General features: G+C 45.4%; 1 protein-coding gene across 7 annotated transcripts in view; it reads left to right on the forward strand.

Annotated features, from left to right (window-relative positions):
* MOCS1 (molybdenum cofactor synthesis 1) overlaps positions 1 to 9,572 on the forward strand; it is a 29,952-nt gene extending 20,380 nt beyond the window's left edge. For 4 of the 7 annotated variants that reach the window (XM_059469041.1, XM_059469046.1, XM_059469045.1 and 1 more), the window contains 4 exons: positions 273 to 393; positions 1,663 to 1,710; positions 5,617 to 6,453; positions 6,536 to 9,572. In XM_059469041.1, the coding sequence (XP_059325024.1) occupies positions 273 to 393; positions 1,663 to 1,710; positions 5,617 to 6,453; positions 6,536 to 6,657 (1,128 nt within the window). In that variant the 3' untranslated portion in view covers positions 6,658 to 9,572. Of the gene's footprint in view, positions 1 to 272; positions 394 to 1,662; positions 1,726 to 5,616 lie in introns of all 7 variants that reach the window. The other 3 variants (XM_059469043.1, XM_059469048.1, XM_059469044.1) reach the window with 3 other exon arrangements.
* The last annotated feature ends 7,607 nt before the right edge of the window (positions 9,573 to 17,179 follow it).

The following is a 17,179-nucleotide window of genomic DNA, read 5'->3' on the forward strand; positions in this document are numbered from 1 at the left end:
GCATTGTCACCTGATATTGACAACAGCTGTGCTGCTGCCTAACATCGGATGACCGAGGCAGCCTGAAGGTCCAATGAGCCTGGGCTGCATAAACATCCCAGGCTGTCTGCGTGTACATGAGAGATAAAGAAAACAATCTCCATAAATGTTCCCTTCAACAGGGTATGACTCTTCAAAGCTCTTCACTCTGGGGTTAGTACAAAATACTTGTAAAAGTAATTTATTTTATTCTTTCTCATTTCTCCTCCTCTGCTTCCCCGGGTTGGCTGCAGGTGTGCCTTTTTGGGAATTCAGAAGTGTCCTTGAGGGATCACCTACGGTCGGGTGCTTCAGAGGAGGAGTTAATTCAAATTATCGGAGCAGCAGTGGGCAGAAAAAAGAAACAGCATGCTGGTATGTTTTTTATACATTGTTGAGAAGTAACAGCAGTGATAGGGAAAACACTGTCCTGGTACTTGTAACCTTCCATGAGAGTTAGAATCTAAACTGTCTGAATGACTTCTGGACTGACTTCTGCTCTCAAATATATGCGAATACCACTGCTCATAACAGCAACAGCAAAGTGCAAAGCTAAGTAGTTGTGAGTTGTGTTGGATCCCTTTTTTTTTTATTAGTTTACTGTAAAAGAAGGACTAAATTGAGCTGTTGATCTAAGTACTGCATTAACATGTTTCTAGAAGTGACAAATCTCTTTGCCACCATTCAGGACTTTTTGCGTACTCATCTAGTGCTCTGCATAAGGTTGTGACTCAAGGTCCATGATGTCACATTCTCAGGCTACATTTGTCTTTTCTGAATTTATATTATTATAAACATTAACATCTGAACCTGAATTTTTGTAATCTGGCTCCAGCTGGGAATGCTAACCTTTTGTACATGGACTGGTTTTATAATCATGGATTAGTCCCCTGTACACTAAAAATATGCTTTGGCCCTTTTGTTTTCTTGCAGATTCTGACAGATTAATAGCAGTAGGTTTTTCCCTTTTCTCCTAATGTGTGAAACAAATTCAAAGGTAGCTTTTAAATCTAAGTGTAGACTGACTTCCAAAGGACATGGGTCTGATCCAGATAAAATAGTGCCTTATAAACGTAAGGAAAGGGGAGGAATTAGTTCCTTTATTTGTAGACCGTTTATTTATGAATTCTGGTTTGGGAAAGGAGGGAGTGGATGGGGAGGAGTCTATTAAAGTCATTTTACCATCATCAGCATTTACCTGACATTATCCTCTCTCAGTTTGTGTTAATCTCATTATTGTCCCTGGGGCTTTCTGTGATTGACCTTCTTTGAACAGGAACACTTATTAACAGCTTCTCAATGGAACTAGAGCAGAGAAATGCTGTTACAGACATGATAGTCTCAAATAGATTGAATTCTGTAGTAGGCAGGCTGTAATTCATATTAAGGCAAGCTTTCTTGGAAAGAGTTCTTTCGTGTGTTAGACCCACAGCAGCTGGATGCCTGGAGACTCAGGCAGATAACAGTTTTAAATTATACCGTGCTGGATTCTCCTTCCTCTGGTTCCCTTGGTCTTTACTGAGCTTTGTTTTTCCTAGTATGCAGGTTGCACTCTGAAGAGCAGAAAACTGAACATGTAAACCAGATGCATGACTTAAAACCTAGAAAGCTGGGATTCTTATGTGTTCCTTATTTTATTTCTAGGCATGTTTAACATTTCCCGGATGAAAAACCGGCCAATGGTCCTGATTGGTGGGTGACAAATCAGTACGTAAAAAACATACAGTGATTTTGTTGGGTTTCTGTCTTTGGGGGAACAGAGAAAATTTGGCTTCTAAGTCTAGCTTTTGGTTCTGCCCTAGGTTTAGGCAAAGAAAAGGGCTTCTTAATTAGCCAGTTACAGTTAACATGCTGAAATGGAGGAGGAGGAAAGGTTTAGTGTCCCTACTGAGCCTTACCTGGTTTTCCGATTGACAGTCCTGGTTATGTCTGCTCTAATTAAGACACTTCATTACATTTTCCAAAGGGGTAATCAGCCTTCCTACCATCTTTTTTTGTACTTAAGTAAAACAGTGTAGTTACTTACAAGACAGTTTGAGGTGAGTCTTGACTGTATTGCTATATAAATATAAAGGATGCAGAATGGAGTTTGTCCATGGATTAAGAAATTCAGCTTTGTTTATAATATACATAGAGCCATCAAGCTGACAGAAGTGCAAGTGTTCCTACCTCACTTATTGCTGCAAAGTCTCAGAACATAATCATCAAAGACCTATGAACCAAGAGCCTTTCCTTTCCTTTCCTTCTAGTGTCTATTGAAGCTGTTTGCTAACTCTCCCTTCTGCTTGAAGCTCTGTTCATGAGTGATGTAGCACTGCTGTGTCTCTCTTACTGATTTTTAACGTCTCCTTCAGTGTGATTTTACCTTGTCCATGCCTATGTTTACCTCTTCTTTAAGAGCTGTCTTTCAAAAAACCTTAAGAAATGGTTACAAGAGTTAGCTTTGTGAGGTTAATTGCAAGATGTCATTGTTCCTTATCAACAAGGTGTGGGGGAAAAAAACAAACAAGGGTGAAAGACATGAATATTACATTTCAAATCCAAACTTATCCTCCCGTGGTGTTTTGGAGCAGGTTAGCTGCTGGGCAGCTTAAAACACAGGTTTTAAAACAGGTATTCTGGAGGAGAGGAGCATGCATTAATTTGCAAGTCTTTGCAGCAGGTGATACTATAATAGCAACTACTCTTGTTTTAAACCAAGCCCCCAAGGCTTGTACATATGTTGTCATTATTAGGATATTGGATCCACAGAGATTTTTAACATAGGTCTTCACTGGGAATGTTTTTCACTTGGTGCCTCACTTTAAAGAGCCATCATTTTCCCTGTTGCCTGGTGCAAGATTGTGCCTTTGCTTGCTCGTATATGGCCACTGCTGCATTGTGTTCTAGAAAAAGGGTAAGGAGGACCCTTTGTTTAAAGTGTATATTGACTTGATGCATGAGGAAAAATTTTGTTGTTTTATTTTTTTAAGATGAAAAATACTTTATTAAACTCTTGACAGCTCACTGGGACCTACATAATTTTTCAAGTTCTCTTTGAAAGAATTCCCATACTCCAAAGTTAGCATTCATAGCAATGTTTGGATGTCTACAGATCAGAACAATCCAACTTCCTTTTGAAAAGTGCTTTTACATTGTCTTACATGCAGTGAAAGAGGCAGTCTGTCCACGTCCTCCTCCTTCAGCTGTTCCATCTCCCTTTGAGACTGACTGCTGGCAGTCACTGCATCAGTGGAGAGACTGGAGATGAGTGGAGAGTATCCCACTGTGTCACATGGGGAATCATTAGGAGATTTCCTAATTGTGTTTTGAGTTAGTTACAAACTTCAAATAATGCTGGTGTGCAAGCAGTCAGTGGGGGAGTGTGTGTATGGAATTAATTTAATGAAATTTAATGACTGCTGTGGAAATCACTAATTGGTTTTGCTAGATGCAGTGAGCCAAACCTGGTGTCTTCTCTGCACTGCTGTTGTCTAATCTTTTGTTATATGGTTTGTATCTTATTTCCCTTAATCAAAATATTCCTTTCAGCAGGTTCTTTTTCTCCTGGGTTCACTTCAGTTATGGGAATTTCCTCATTAGTTTAAGTATCTCTGCCTTCTTTCTCCCCCTGAGATTGTGCTGGTTGGAAGCTGACACAATTAAACTTGAGGTGCAGTAATAGTATATAAGGAGATGGAATTAATCAGATGGTTTCAATATATGGTGCAGTAGAAAACTCTTACTTTTTTTTCTGTAGGTATATGAGCAATTTGGTTGCAAATAGAGATGACTAGATAGAGAACTTCAAGAAGTATAGGCTGCTCAGAAAAGCGAAGATGCTTTGCCCTCATTACTGTCTCTTGCAGTCTGTTTATTTCCCACTTTAGTTGAGCAAACTTTTCTCCCTGCTCCCACCCATGTGTGTTTACCCTGTGGAAGGAAGTACTTGTCTGCCTTTGCAGTCTGGCTTCTCCTGAAAACAAGATATTTTCACAGGGGTTTAGCGTCAGCTTTAAAGCTTATCAAGGAGTCCAGAAGAACAGAGTGGTTTGAGTTCCTGGATTTTAAAAGGAATATTCAGGTTAGGCCCCACTATGGAAAGAGAGAGCAAGAGAAGAAGAATAAGAAAATAATTTTCTATGCTCTTCTAAAGCAGAGAAATGTTTCACTCAGCACATTTATGTCCATTTAATCCCATTTCTCTGAGGTAAACACATGCCTTCAGACTTGCAGGAATCTTGCTTATGGGCCATCAGCTGTAGATGAAAAAAGGCCTTTGCCTGAATTTAAGTTATTGCATGATTATAATAGTGAAATCTGTGGTTGATTTAAGCTTCAGGAATGGTACTTTGAGACCAATGTTTGGAGGGTACTCTGGATGACAATGGTGCTAAGTGCATCAGTCTTGTTTTAGCAGAGGCTGGAACTAACAAGGAAGAGTTTGGTGAGTTTCTTTTTAAAAAAGATGGAGGAGCACAATTAGACTTAGTCCACACTGTGTCTATTACTGTCAGGTGGACAGTCCCTGGGCAGCAGAGGTAGCTCAGCAATGTGCAGAGGGGCAGGAAGCTGCTTTGATGCACCTGTGGATAGGCTGAAAAGGGAGTCCTTGAATACCAGAGCTACCAAAGGAGGTTATTGAGCACAGCCTAATGCCACATTTCTTCAGAAAAAGAGACACATGCTTATCAGTGGTGCTGTTAGACCAGGGCTTAGCCACTTACCTCTATGCTGCTTTCTTTACTTACGAAACGTTTTATTCACTTTTATGTGAAAGAGACTCCTTCTGTCTTCACAGTTGGCATTTAGCCCAGTGCAAATGCCAGAACCAAAGGATTAAATGGCGAAAAGGGGCAGGAGGGCTTACTACCTCTCTGCCAGCTGGGAGCTCTGCCAGCTTAACTTGGAACATGCTTCTGAGTAGATTTAAAATCTGTCTGTCAGTGAGGGGACTGTGGTTTTTCCAGTGCTTAAACTTCAGCTGTCATTAACGTGTTAAGAGCTGGCAATAATATGAGAGGTTCCCATCACCCTCTGAGATTGTAGACAGTGCAGTTGCAGTGCTTCTGGTCCCTGTTGTCCTCAAGTGCTGGCATGACCCTTCCCTGCAGAAGGAGATGAAAGGAGGAAGTGCAGCTGCCTGTGCTGGGAGGGAGGTGTTTGGAAAGGCAGAGCTGAGAATCTGAGTGTAAAAATTTCCTCTTAACCCTGCCAAGCTTTTGAAAGAAGGCTGGTGCTGGGATGGTCCCAAATGGATGCTGAGATGCTGTGATGCGCTTTTCTTCAGAACTGATGCTTCTATAAGCTTTCTTGGATGCTGTTTCTCAAAAGGTGTTGATACATTTAGAAAGTAAGTTGTTTCTTTTTGTCAGGGACCTTGAAATGAGTCTGAGTCTTGTCTTTTTTAATAGCAAACCAGGAAATGCGGGGAACTGATGAGAGAGAAGAGAAGGAGGTAGGGGGGAAAAAAAAGTGGGTGTTTGCAGGCTTATTGAGATTTTTGCAACACAGATAGTCCAAAGCGGTTCTCTGACAGGGTTCTCAGCTGCTACAGGCAGTTTAGCTTTCCAGTTAGTAAGATGTTCTTCTCATCTTACTTTTTGGTTTTTTCCCCAGAGCCTGCATTGATGTCATTCCCACTATGCCAAGATGCCCTACAGAATTCCCCAAATTCAAAACGGTGGGGCCACACATTTAGCCATTTGCTGACTTTGAGAGCAAGTTTACCCAAACAAAATGGAAAAGCATCAATGAAAAATAAATTCACAGGACATATTTTCCTACCAAGATCTCACCCAGAGAAACAATGGCACATAGCAACAGGAATTCTACAAACCCAGCTCCGAGGCTATAGTGTCTTCCAGAAGGACCCAAGCTCCACATTTGATAAAAAGTGCCTTGATGCTTCTGTTGGCCAAGTTCCTGTGGATTGTCAGTCCAAAGAGGCATGTTCAGGATCTGAATTCCATAACAGGGATTCAGGATCTTGCACCAGGGTACGTCGTGCCTCTGACAACTTGACTCACACTGATGAGGAAGGACGGGCCACAATGGTTGATGTTGGAGGGAAGCCAGATTCCAGAAGAAGTGCTGTTGCTGGTGCCGTGGTTCTCCTGGGTGAGAAGGCATTCGGGATGGTGAAGCAAAACCAGGTGAAGAAAGGGGATGTGCTGGCAGTAGCCCAAATTGCAGGAATTCAGGGAGCCAAGCTGACCAGCCAGTTGATCCCATTGTGTCACAACATCCCTCTGTACCACGTTGAGGTGTCTCTGAGCCTGGATGAGGCCAGGCATGCAGTGGTGATTCGCAGCTCCTGTCACACCTGGGGGAGGACAGGTGTGGAGATGGAGGCTCTCACAGCTGCCAGCCTGGCTGCGCTGACCGTGTACGACATGTGCAAAGCAGTCACTCATGACATCATCATCCAAGAGCTCAAGTTGATTAGTAAGACAGGTGGGCAGAGGGGAGACTTCTCAAGGGTCTAGATAATATTCAGATACCTCCAACCCTCCAAGTGACCACTGTTTCTGTTCAGCCTCTTACAGAAGTCCTTTTGCTCAGCTGCTGGGCTTGGAGACCTCTGCAGCAACCCCATGCCTCCAGCATTGCCTTACTCTGTCAGCTCACTTGAACAGTGGAGCCACTTATCCCTGTTGAAAACCATGTGTATTTTCTACAGGACAGACTTCTCTACTCTGCCAGTACCTCCATTTCAGTGTTCTCATGATCAGATTGAGAAAAGATTCCTGCTTATACCACAGAGCTTTTTGGTTTTGGTTTTTTTTTTTCCTTTGTGCTGTGAAATACACCTGCTATCATCACACCATGCAACTGTGAGCTCTGGAAATTAAGCCACTGCTGAAAGTGCTGTTATTTGGAAACTATTTTTAAGTCAAAGATTAAGATTTCAGAATTGTGTTTGTCAGTCTTTCCCCTGACCTTCTTCATTGAATTTAGAGGGTGACAGTGAGAAGAACACAGCTGGGGAACTTCACCATATGGCAGAGATTATAAACATGGAACAGCCAGAGTCAAGGGGCAGCTCCCATCCCTTTGCAGTGCTACTGCTTCCCTTCACAGAATCAAAGAATCCCAAAATGGATGGCTGAGGTTGGAAAGGCCAGCAGTGGGTCACCTGCTCCAACCTCCCCCTGCTCAGGCACCCAGAGCACAGTGTTGTGTCCAGACTGGAATATCTCCCTTGAGGGAGCCTCCATAACTTCTCTCAGCAATCTGTTTCAAGTGCTGAGTCACCTGCAGAGTAAAAAAGTTCAGGTGGAACATCCTGTGCGTCGATTTCTGTCCATTGCCTCTTGTCCTATTGCTCAGCACCACCAAGAAGAGCCTGGCTCCATAATCTTGGCATCTCCCCCTTAGACACTGATATACATTGAGACATCAGTCATCTCTTCTGGATGCTGAACAGACCCAGCTCCCTCAGCCTTTCCTCATAATAGACACATGCAAATGGAAAATACCCACATAACCAGTTTCAAAAGGAAAAAAAAAAAAGGTAGCTGCCCAGTTTTCTGCCTTGTGCTGTGTAAAACATGATGCAGAAAGAGGATTTCTGGGTGTGGAAGAATTATTTTTCTGATCTGAAAGATAAGCTTTACAATGTTAGAAGCATGTTCCAGCATTTTGACCTTAGCACTGAAATACATGGATGCCTTGTTTGCATGCTTAAGGGATTAATTTTGCCATGTACAGAAGTAAGTATTAAGCTCTCCCTGACTTTAGAAGGGGATGTTGCACCAAGCTCTAGAAGATTCCAAATTTTTAATGCCATGGTGCAGCTCCTAGTAACCAGCAACCTGTGTAGTTCTGACAGATAAAACACACTTTAATACTAGTGGCCACTTGGAAAATGAAGGTAGTTACTATTGCCTTTGCCAGAGTGTTTTCCTGCATGTTTCTCTAATTTGCTTTTCATGAAGTCTTCTGGCCTTGGAGCACTTAAGTGTCCCCATAAATGTAGCAGTGGCCACAGTCATGTAGCATTAATTAGCCTTGGTGATTAACTGTCCTAGAGAAGAAATTACTCAACATTCTTGTTAATATTAATGGCTGCTTTTCAAATGTTAATTTAAGTGCTCTAAACAGGGTGTTACTGGTTGCTTATGGCTAATGTGAAGCTGCACATTATTCAGGGTGCTCCCTCCATACATACAGGGTTCAAGACAATTCTAGTAAGGTCAAAGACACTACCAAAAATCATCTTAAGTGGTTAAAGTACTGTGAGCACACCACACTGCCATGCACATCCTGCTCATGTAAAGTAAGCACAGGTCTCAGATAAGGAGGCAATAGGATTTGTTACAAATCCTTCACAAATCTTGTACACCAGCTACAACAAATGGCACTCTTTCCATTGCAGGTGAATTGATTTGATTCTTGTTTGTTGTCATTGTGAGATAAGGTGCAGAGAGCAACAGACATTGCAGCTGTAGCTGAAAGGGAAAGAAATCTGGAACTCTTGGTGCCCAAAATCCATAAACATTTGTACATTAATGATGTGGTTTAGGAATGGTATTCCCCAATTTAGTGTTCCATTTTCTCTCACTCCTCCTTCGCTATGGCAGGCTGAAGAGGAGAATTTGGAGGCACAGTAGGTAAAGATCATGGGTTCAGTTAAGAACAATTTACTGGAAACAGCAATGGCATAAGAAAATGAGCAGTAACACCTTCAATAATAGAGAGAACAGGCACTATGTGACCGCTCCCTTACTGGAAGAGACCCCTTCCCTGGTCCCCATAATAACCCCCCATGCTGTTAGCCATGTCCTCTCTTGGCTCCTGCAAAAATTACCCATGTCCTGGCCAGAGCCAGGACAATCTGCATGCATTATTACAGTCTTGACTCCTGTCATTCCCAGGAGTGTAGCCAGCGCTGCCATACTGACACCAACAGTCCCACCCAATCCTGCACATATAAGAGATTGCATTCATCTATGGAACTGCTGTGCCCATGGCACAAAAGTTTCCTTAGCTCAGCTTGGAAACAAAGTGCCAGGAAAAAGAAGCACACGTGGAAGTCTTCTGACTGATGCAAGCACTTACCTCCCCTCACCACGCACAACACACCCTGCCCTCCTGGCCTGCCCCAGGCTCTAGCTAATTCTAAAATTTAAAAGCAAACTCTGTGTACTCAGTAGCAATAAAAACAATACTTTGGGCATATGATTCAAGTTTGCTGTCATGCTGCAAAGCTCACACAAAGGACTCAGGGCAATACCAGGGACTACTGAGCACATGCATGACCACCATGCACATCTTGCTACTTACGCACATTTCACTACTTCCTTGGTTTGAGAGTGGCTGGAAGTGCAGGGCAAACTGACTTTGGTGCCATTTTATGCTCATGTTACATTACCAAGTCTTTAAACTATGCACATTTATAGGTAATGAACCAAACATGAGTCAACATTTTGCGAGAGAAATGGATTGAGAGCACTCTGTGTTTCCGTGGTGCTGGGTGGGCCAGGGTGTACATTGATGATGTTGATGACTACTTTTTGGAGGCTTGCTTTTTTTTGTCCACTGTATTTTTAATAAATACTAGTTGCAATGGAGTGTGGTTTGCATTACTTTGAATATCCTTTTTATTTATCTTTGTGTTTTAACCCAAAAGCTTCTCTGAACAGTTACTTGGGAAAAGCAACAAGGCAGGCTTTGCAAGTTGCATGATTAGTCAGCAATTAGCAAGGGATCAGTCATAACTTATTACCATAAAGAACCTATTTTTTTTTGCTGTCGTTGAAAGAAACTCATTTTAATCTGGCTATTCTTAAAATGTGTAATCCTGTGGGTTTAACATCATAATTCATCATCTGTTGTCATTATTCCAGCTTCTCCCACATGCCTGTTCTGAGCCAGTGGCTGTATAAAACATCACTGTTTTTTGTTGCAGAACTGGGGCCTTCAGAGCTCTTCGTCCTAGTCTGAGTGACCACAACTGAAACCAAGGTTCAGAGAAGTGCCTGTATAAAAGTCCATCCCTTCTGTATCATGAATAAGCCTTAAGAGAAATTCCCCTTCTCATCCATCTGAACTTGCAAAGCTCTCAGGTCTCCTGATAGCAAGAAGGCATCAATGACCTTAGAGGTCTTTTCCAACCTAAATGATTTTAAGATTCCAAATGCTGTCAATCCTAAAATAAGCACATTATTTTCCTAGGGGCAGAAACAGAGTAAAGCCCCAAGCGCACCACCTCCTTCTCTTGAATGGTGCCATAACAGTTCAAGTTGCACTTTTGTACATGTCAAACACAGCTCAAAATACAAATACTGCAGATCATGGCAACCCTCACAATGCACACAGTGGAGCTTTTGCCTGCTGGAAACTCAACTGTCCCAGCTCATGGCCCATTGGTGTGTTACAATCTGTTCACTGCTAATCCAGGCTGAACCCTTTGGGGCATCTCAGCCTGGCTTTCCCTCATGCCCACATCCTGACACTAGTTACTCCACCCTCACACCGTCCTATTAAAAACTGGATGCAGTGTATAAGGAGAAGCTGGCACAAGCTGGTCATTAAGAATTCTTAAAGAGATTAAATCTATGTGAAAAGAGCAGTCCTTTCAGGAAGGAGAATGGGCCATGGGGGGGAAGACAGCTTGAAATATCTCAGGGAAGGACTTTTTTTTTCTGAATGGGAACTGCTTAAAACTAGTTTCTAAAAGCAACAACAGCTGAACAATAAAAAGAGCAATGAAATTTGTTAGCCATTTTCAGCCCCTGCAGTGATTGCCTGTAAATTCCCTGTTACTCAGCTTTACATGGTATTTGGCTGAACAGAATTTGGCCCTTGGTCCTGCCCCTTCCTTGGTGCTTTGCTGGTTCTCGTCTCCCTCTGGCTGCCTCAGCAGAGTCAGGCAGGCTTGGAACAGCTGAAAAATGGCTGGTGCATTGTGTGTGCATTGGCCAAGACACAGCTGCTAATTAGTCAAACGGAAACACAGTTAGTTCACCTCCCTCCACGCACCAGAGCCTCGCTCCAAGAGAAGCTCAGCATTTCAGGGAATCTGAAATCAATTGGAGGAATTGCTGGTTGCAGTGGCCTGGCCAGGTTTTCAGGTTTTTGAGATGTCAAGTGAAAGCCTCAACTTAGGTCTCAAAACCAGTGGATGTGAGGAGCTCTCCAAAGTCATGATGATGGCAAGCAACACCCTGATATGCCAGGCATGGTGCCAGAAAGGTTCAGGATGCAGAGCTGAATCCTTTGTCACAGGCTGTGCCTGAAGGGCTGTGGGTGAACTCAGTGCACTCTGTTATAAAAGCAGATTCTCACTTTGGGTAACAGCAAGCTTAAACAGTGGGTGGCTGAGACACAAATCCAGCTGTCTCTACCTTCTCCTGTCCCTCCATGCTCCCTGCCAGTGCCACATTTAGAAAGCTTCCAGTTAGCATCTCTATCTTTGTATTTACTCTGTTTGCTCCTTTGGAGAGTAAAGGGTATCCAAAATAGTAGCAGTAAAGTACAGCTGAATGCAAGTCCACAGGAAGGGATGGGATGGATGCCCTGACACTGCTGAGCTTTCCTCCAAGCAGAGAAGCACAACAAACCAGGCATTGCTCAGCTGCGTGTGCACAACCCAACAGCAATGGCACGGCCGTGGCAAGCTGCCTACTGCCCTTGGCTCTCTGAGGTGCCATCCACACAACACTTGCTCCACAGAAAAAAGTTTCACACTTCATGATTTCTTAAGGTTTGCTTCCAGAACTCCAAATTAGCAGCAGAGACAATTACTCCGTCAATGACTCCAGCAGAGTGGGCATGATCACAAATTCTGGCCAGTCTGCTCAAAACCAGGAACTCTTAGTACTACTAAGCTCTTCCTGCATCAATTTAAAATTAAGTTCAACAGAAACACTCTCTACCCCTGATACTTTCAGGGTGCGCAGCTGAAAGGATGTAAGGCCAGCAAAAGCAGAGTTTGTGTTTGCAAAGTCAAGGGCAGCTTGGCTGCAGTGGGACAGGAGGTAGGGGAGGAAAAGGAGGAGATAGCAGGAGGGCCAGGCAGCTGTAAAGTTGTGTTAATATTATGCTTGGAAGACAACACAGGCTATCAGATACACAGCTGCTCCATAGGTAGTGCCCTAGGCCAGTTACCTGCTGGTGCAGGTTGTGGCAAAGCTCTGTCAACACCAGCAGAGCTGTGCGGTGTCACACCAGGCAGCATCTGCTGCTGGGAGAGAGGGGTTCATCTGCACAGCCCTGACCTGCCACTACTGCAGCCTTTACGAACTTGGGTTTCATTATCGGGGTGATTTGGGCACTCAAGGCTCCCCACATGCACAGTTGCAGCCAGGCTGGAATTGCTGTTGTGTGAGGCAGTGCCTGGAATTACACCACCCATCCATCCCTCGCTCCCTCCATCCCCTCCCCAGCTGCCACCCACAGTCTCAGTGCTTCAGAGAGCTGCACTTCCCCACCCTGGGCCTGACACTGAATGGAAATGTTTTAGCTCTGTGTGGCTCATTTGGCTTCTGCAGATCAACCCTTGAGGCCATCCTCAGCCCAGATCCAAGAAATGAGCTGAGCTGAGCTGAGGGAAGGGAAGGGAATAATTTCTGCTGCCCCTGAAGCCTCATCTCTCCTATTGCAGCTGGCAGCTCAAAAGGCTCCATCCTGCCAAGACTGAATCTTAATTGGGATCAGTGGAAAAGACAAGCTGCTGCCAGGGCCGCCCTGATCCTGGGCTCACAGAGAACATGGGCAGAGCTTGCCCAGCCCCACAAGAGAAGGCCTTCACAAGGGTTTACAAAAAATAAAATTCCCTTCAGAGTATCAGTGGAAGCAGCAGGAGGAGGCCAAGGAGAGGACATGGCTTAGCTGGGTAGTTTGCAGAGGAAGAGGAGGCAGAACCACATCACATGGAAAATCCTCCTGTCCCTGTAGCCTACTGGGAAGAGAAGCCACCAGCAAAAGCTGATGTACAGTTAGTAATCCCCAGGCCCTGCAATGAATTAAAATACTATATCCATCTCTGAAGAAACACACAAAACTATCACAATCGTGCCCAGAAGTGCTCTTGCCAAGAGCTACAGGAAGAGGGGCAAGGTAAGTTTTCATCTTAGAAGAGAAAGACAAGCAAAACCTCTTCAGGCATGCCATCTGCACATGGCACCAGGATGCTACATAATGCTTTTTCCAAGCCACAGCTGCTGACTTCAAGCCCACTTGTTTCAAAGACCCTGGCAGAGCTCACTCATACCTCCATGATTAGGCACAGTCTAGCCACGCTTTTGGCTTTGTGGAGGCAACCAGAATCAGCACTGCCAACTCCTAATGCACCCAAGATGGGTGCTCCTGACCCAGTTTCATTACAAGCACAGAATCCTGTCATCTCAGCACTGTCTCGTCCCAGCAGCAGCAATGTGCAGCAGCAGTGGAGCAGAGCAAGTAGCTGTCAGCCTGGGTTATTTTTACACCATTTGCTCCACCTTGTGTATTTAGGTGCATCTCCAAGTCCCTACATCAGAGGAAGGCCACTGTGGCAAGCCTTAACCAGACTGGGAGCTTTAGAAGAGCCTCCCTTGCTGACTCAGGGGAACAAAGTTAGCAGCAGCTCATGCAGCAGATGCCATGTCAGAGCTGCTGGATCTGAGCAATGAAAATGGGATCTTGCTCTGGTAAAATGGCTTTAATGGGATTTTCCAGCCAGCAAACATGCTTTGAGGGACACACCCAGGACCTTCAGCCATCAGCAACATGTCTGCAGGCAGAAGGCTCTTGGCCAGCCAGACGGGGAGGGGCATTTAAACACAAGTTTCTTGCCTGCCATCTTTTATAGCCTGCTATGTCTCTCCTGGGTTGCTAAGGATGCCCCAGAGCACATCCCTCTGGGATGTCCCAGATGCAGCAGAGGCACAGTCAGTAATAACCCATCACCAGGAAGCCATAGCTTTAGGAAACCTGTGCCAGAGAACTCCAGCTGAACCCCAGCAGCTGGAGGGGTTTTCATTTCCACTTCTCCAAGGCTGGTATTTCAAGGTGTTTTTATTTCTTTTTAATCAATGTACATGGCCAGCTCTGGAGGGGGCTGAACCAAGAGAGGGAGGCAGTGCAGCCACTGTTTCTGTACAAAGTATTTCCACATGCAAGTGAAACGGGGCTCAACTCACTCGGTGCGTGTTTCGCAGTGCGGTTACAGGCTGTCATTCCGCCTCCACAAAGCTGTTATTTATTTACTTAAAGACTTGCATTCCATGGAAAAAGATGCCCCAAGATAGCACTGTGTTTCTAAAATTAAACCCAGCTGCATGGAGTGGTGAGCAAGCAAGTGAGCACTCCTGTGCTCCCAACAGCAGCGGGAACAGGGTTCCCCCATGTCCCGGCCTCCCCCACCCTCGCTGAGCAGCAGGAAAGCCTGGCAAAATGCCTCCCATGTCCTCAGCCATGAGGGAGGCAGCTCTCTGGGAAGGCAGACCAAGTGCTTTACTCAACAGCAGGAGTGCCCTGCAGGGGACCAAGGTTTAAGGACAGTGATAGCCCTTCCTGCCCCAGCAGCTCTGCAAAGCCTCCACCCTGCTGCAGGACAGCAGACACCTCACTGTGTGCCTGACACAGATTTGAGTGTGGCCAGAAGTCCTTTAACAGAATTTGTGAGGAAGGCTGCTTTCATGAGGCTCATCTCCCACCTAACCTAGCCAACATTTTCATCTAGTTTATGTGTCACTGATAGCATCCTGCTCACAGTAAATTAGCCCTTGCTGTTGTAACCCAAGTTAAGAAACCTGTTCTCACAAAATCCATTTATAGAAGGGAAGGGAAAAACCCTAATATTCCTCCAACCTCTCATGGCACCAGCAAGAAATCCCTGCCAGACACTCTCAGCACCTGTTTCCCTGTCCACATGAGCACAGGGGCTGCCTCTACATCCACAAGTGGCTCTGCTCAGAAATGAGCACACCAGCTCATCAGAGCAGCTGTGCCAGAGCTCTGCTCAGGGGCTTTACCATGGCCTGCATTTAGCCTCATCCCTCAGACAAAATGTCTCCTCACACACACAGCTGAAGCTTTCTAAAGGACAGGTTGGGCACTGGTGGAGCCCCCTGCACCCATCAGGGCTGGGAGTGCCTTGGAGGCTCTGGGGAAGCAAAGCTCCACCAAGGGCAGAGGTGGCTCTGCAAGGACCAAGGGAAGGAGAGTGAAGTACAGCTCCAGACCTTGCTTCTCTGCACCAGAAGGTTCACACAAATGTGGGACAAGAAAAGCTGGCAAAGAAGTCTGAGCCAGTCCCAGAATGAACAGGAAAAGTAATAAGAATGATGGCTGATGGGAATGGCTGAGCAACAGGAAAAATGGTGAAAAAAGTGGCCAGGTCACAGTGCCCACGCAGCTGCTGCCTCCAGGCTCATGTGCCAGCTCTTCCAGGGCCCCAGGACCATGTCCTATCCTGAGTACAGGCATGAGCAAAGAGACAGTCCCTGGCATCACATGAAGCTTGTTTCAATCCAGGCAGAAAGGACAGCCCCACCACTACTGGCCTGGACTGTGATCCAAGAGAATGTGACCACATGTATGTGGGCCAGACCAACATGTCATGCTTGGTAAATCACTCAAATTATTGTTTGCAGATGGGGACACTAACCTGGTACATTGACCTGTGCACTCTACAGTGAGCACCTGGAGATAGATTTGCAAGCCTGAATACTTCTCATGCCTGATGTGCAATTGGAGAAAATTGCATATTTGTTACCAGATTGACAAGTCTGTTTTTAGCAGATGGGCTTTTGTCCCTTGATTTCTCCTAAATATTAGAGGAAGATTTCACCTTGCTGCCTCCCAAGGCAAAAGCTACACATATGTTGGTGAGAGCCCAGACCCTTTTCTAAAGAGAGTGAGAGCTGCAGACCCTCAGGGTTCATTGCAGAGCTGAGGGAAAGGGGGAGGAGGAATGAGAAGTGAGCTAGCCACCAGAGAAGATCTCAGGAAAGAGCCTGTCTCCCATCAAAGCTCAGTTATTTCTGTGACTATGCCCATTTTCCCATAATTACACTGGTTCTGCTCTACACAGCACTAAGTCAGGTCTACTGATCCCTGTCCAAACTGCTGCTGCCTTCCTGTTTGTATTAGGGCGCCAGCATGGGTTAAAAATTAGAGAGTAAGATTGCCTCAGTATCTGATTTTTCCCCCTTTCTTCCATCTTGATTTGGGATGTACTGGTCAGCATCCCCCAGGGAGAGGATTAATCAGGAACAGACGGAGAGCTGGCAGCCTGACAAGGACAAGACCATAGCTATGGGACAAGCTGCAATTTAGAATCTCTTGCTTTGACCCTAGTACAAGTCTAAGACATGCTTGCTGATGCACCCCATCACTGACACCCCAGGAGCTGGCACAAGATCAGCACCCCCAAGACCGCAGCTAGCTCTGGTCCCAATGTCACATTGCCTCAGTGCTGGAGATGATTCTGTGGTGAAGGGCTGCCCATCCCTGTGACTCCAGAGGCAGCTCCTGCTCTCCAGCTGCAGAAAAGGCTTCCTCTCAACTTACAGAGAAGCTCTCATTTCAGGGACCAGAGCAAGGGAAGGTGTTACTGCCATTCCAAAAGGGCAACACAACATCTTGAACATTTGGTCCAGCTGCACCACAAGGAGGACAATGGGAAGGTAGGACACAGCACTCGATCTGCCTGGCAACTCCTGCCCCATGCAAAGCCAAGCTGAGTGCAGAGCAACAGCGTTTGTGCCAGGGTCAGTCCTCTGCCAGGAGCCTCACCTGGAGACTGAGGTGCCCAAGCTCCTGCAGCTGATAATACCACAGAGAAAGGGCAGCAGATCCTCCCAAGGTGGGCAAGCAAAGGGTCATGGCAACAGAAAGGAATTGTGAGGGTAAAAGAGAGATGTGAACGGGGCTCAGACATTGAAGGAAATCAGGAGCAGAAGCAAGGGGTACTTTACAACAGAATGGGGCATGGCTCTGAAGAGTTTTCTGCTTGGGAGCCCAAAAGGAAAGAAAACACTGGATTGGACAATCCTGGAGAAAATCTGCACTTTGGGGTTACCCAGCTTCTTCCAAACTTGTTCAGCAGCAAAAACACAGTGTGTGTAAGCCATGGAAACTCTTGCCCAGTCACACCACCTTACTGTGAGTCCATGAGTACTGGGCTGATTCAGGCTTCTGTTCCTGAAAACACCTCATGACTGTGCAAGAGCTAAGATAACAGTTACCA

The sequence above is a fragment of the Ammospiza nelsoni genome, chromosome 3 (genome assembly GCF_027579445.1).
Source record: "Ammospiza nelsoni isolate bAmmNel1 chromosome 3, bAmmNel1.pri, whole genome shotgun sequence".
NCBI classification, from domain to species: Eukaryota; Metazoa; Chordata; class Aves; order Passeriformes; family Passerellidae; genus Ammospiza; species Ammospiza nelsoni.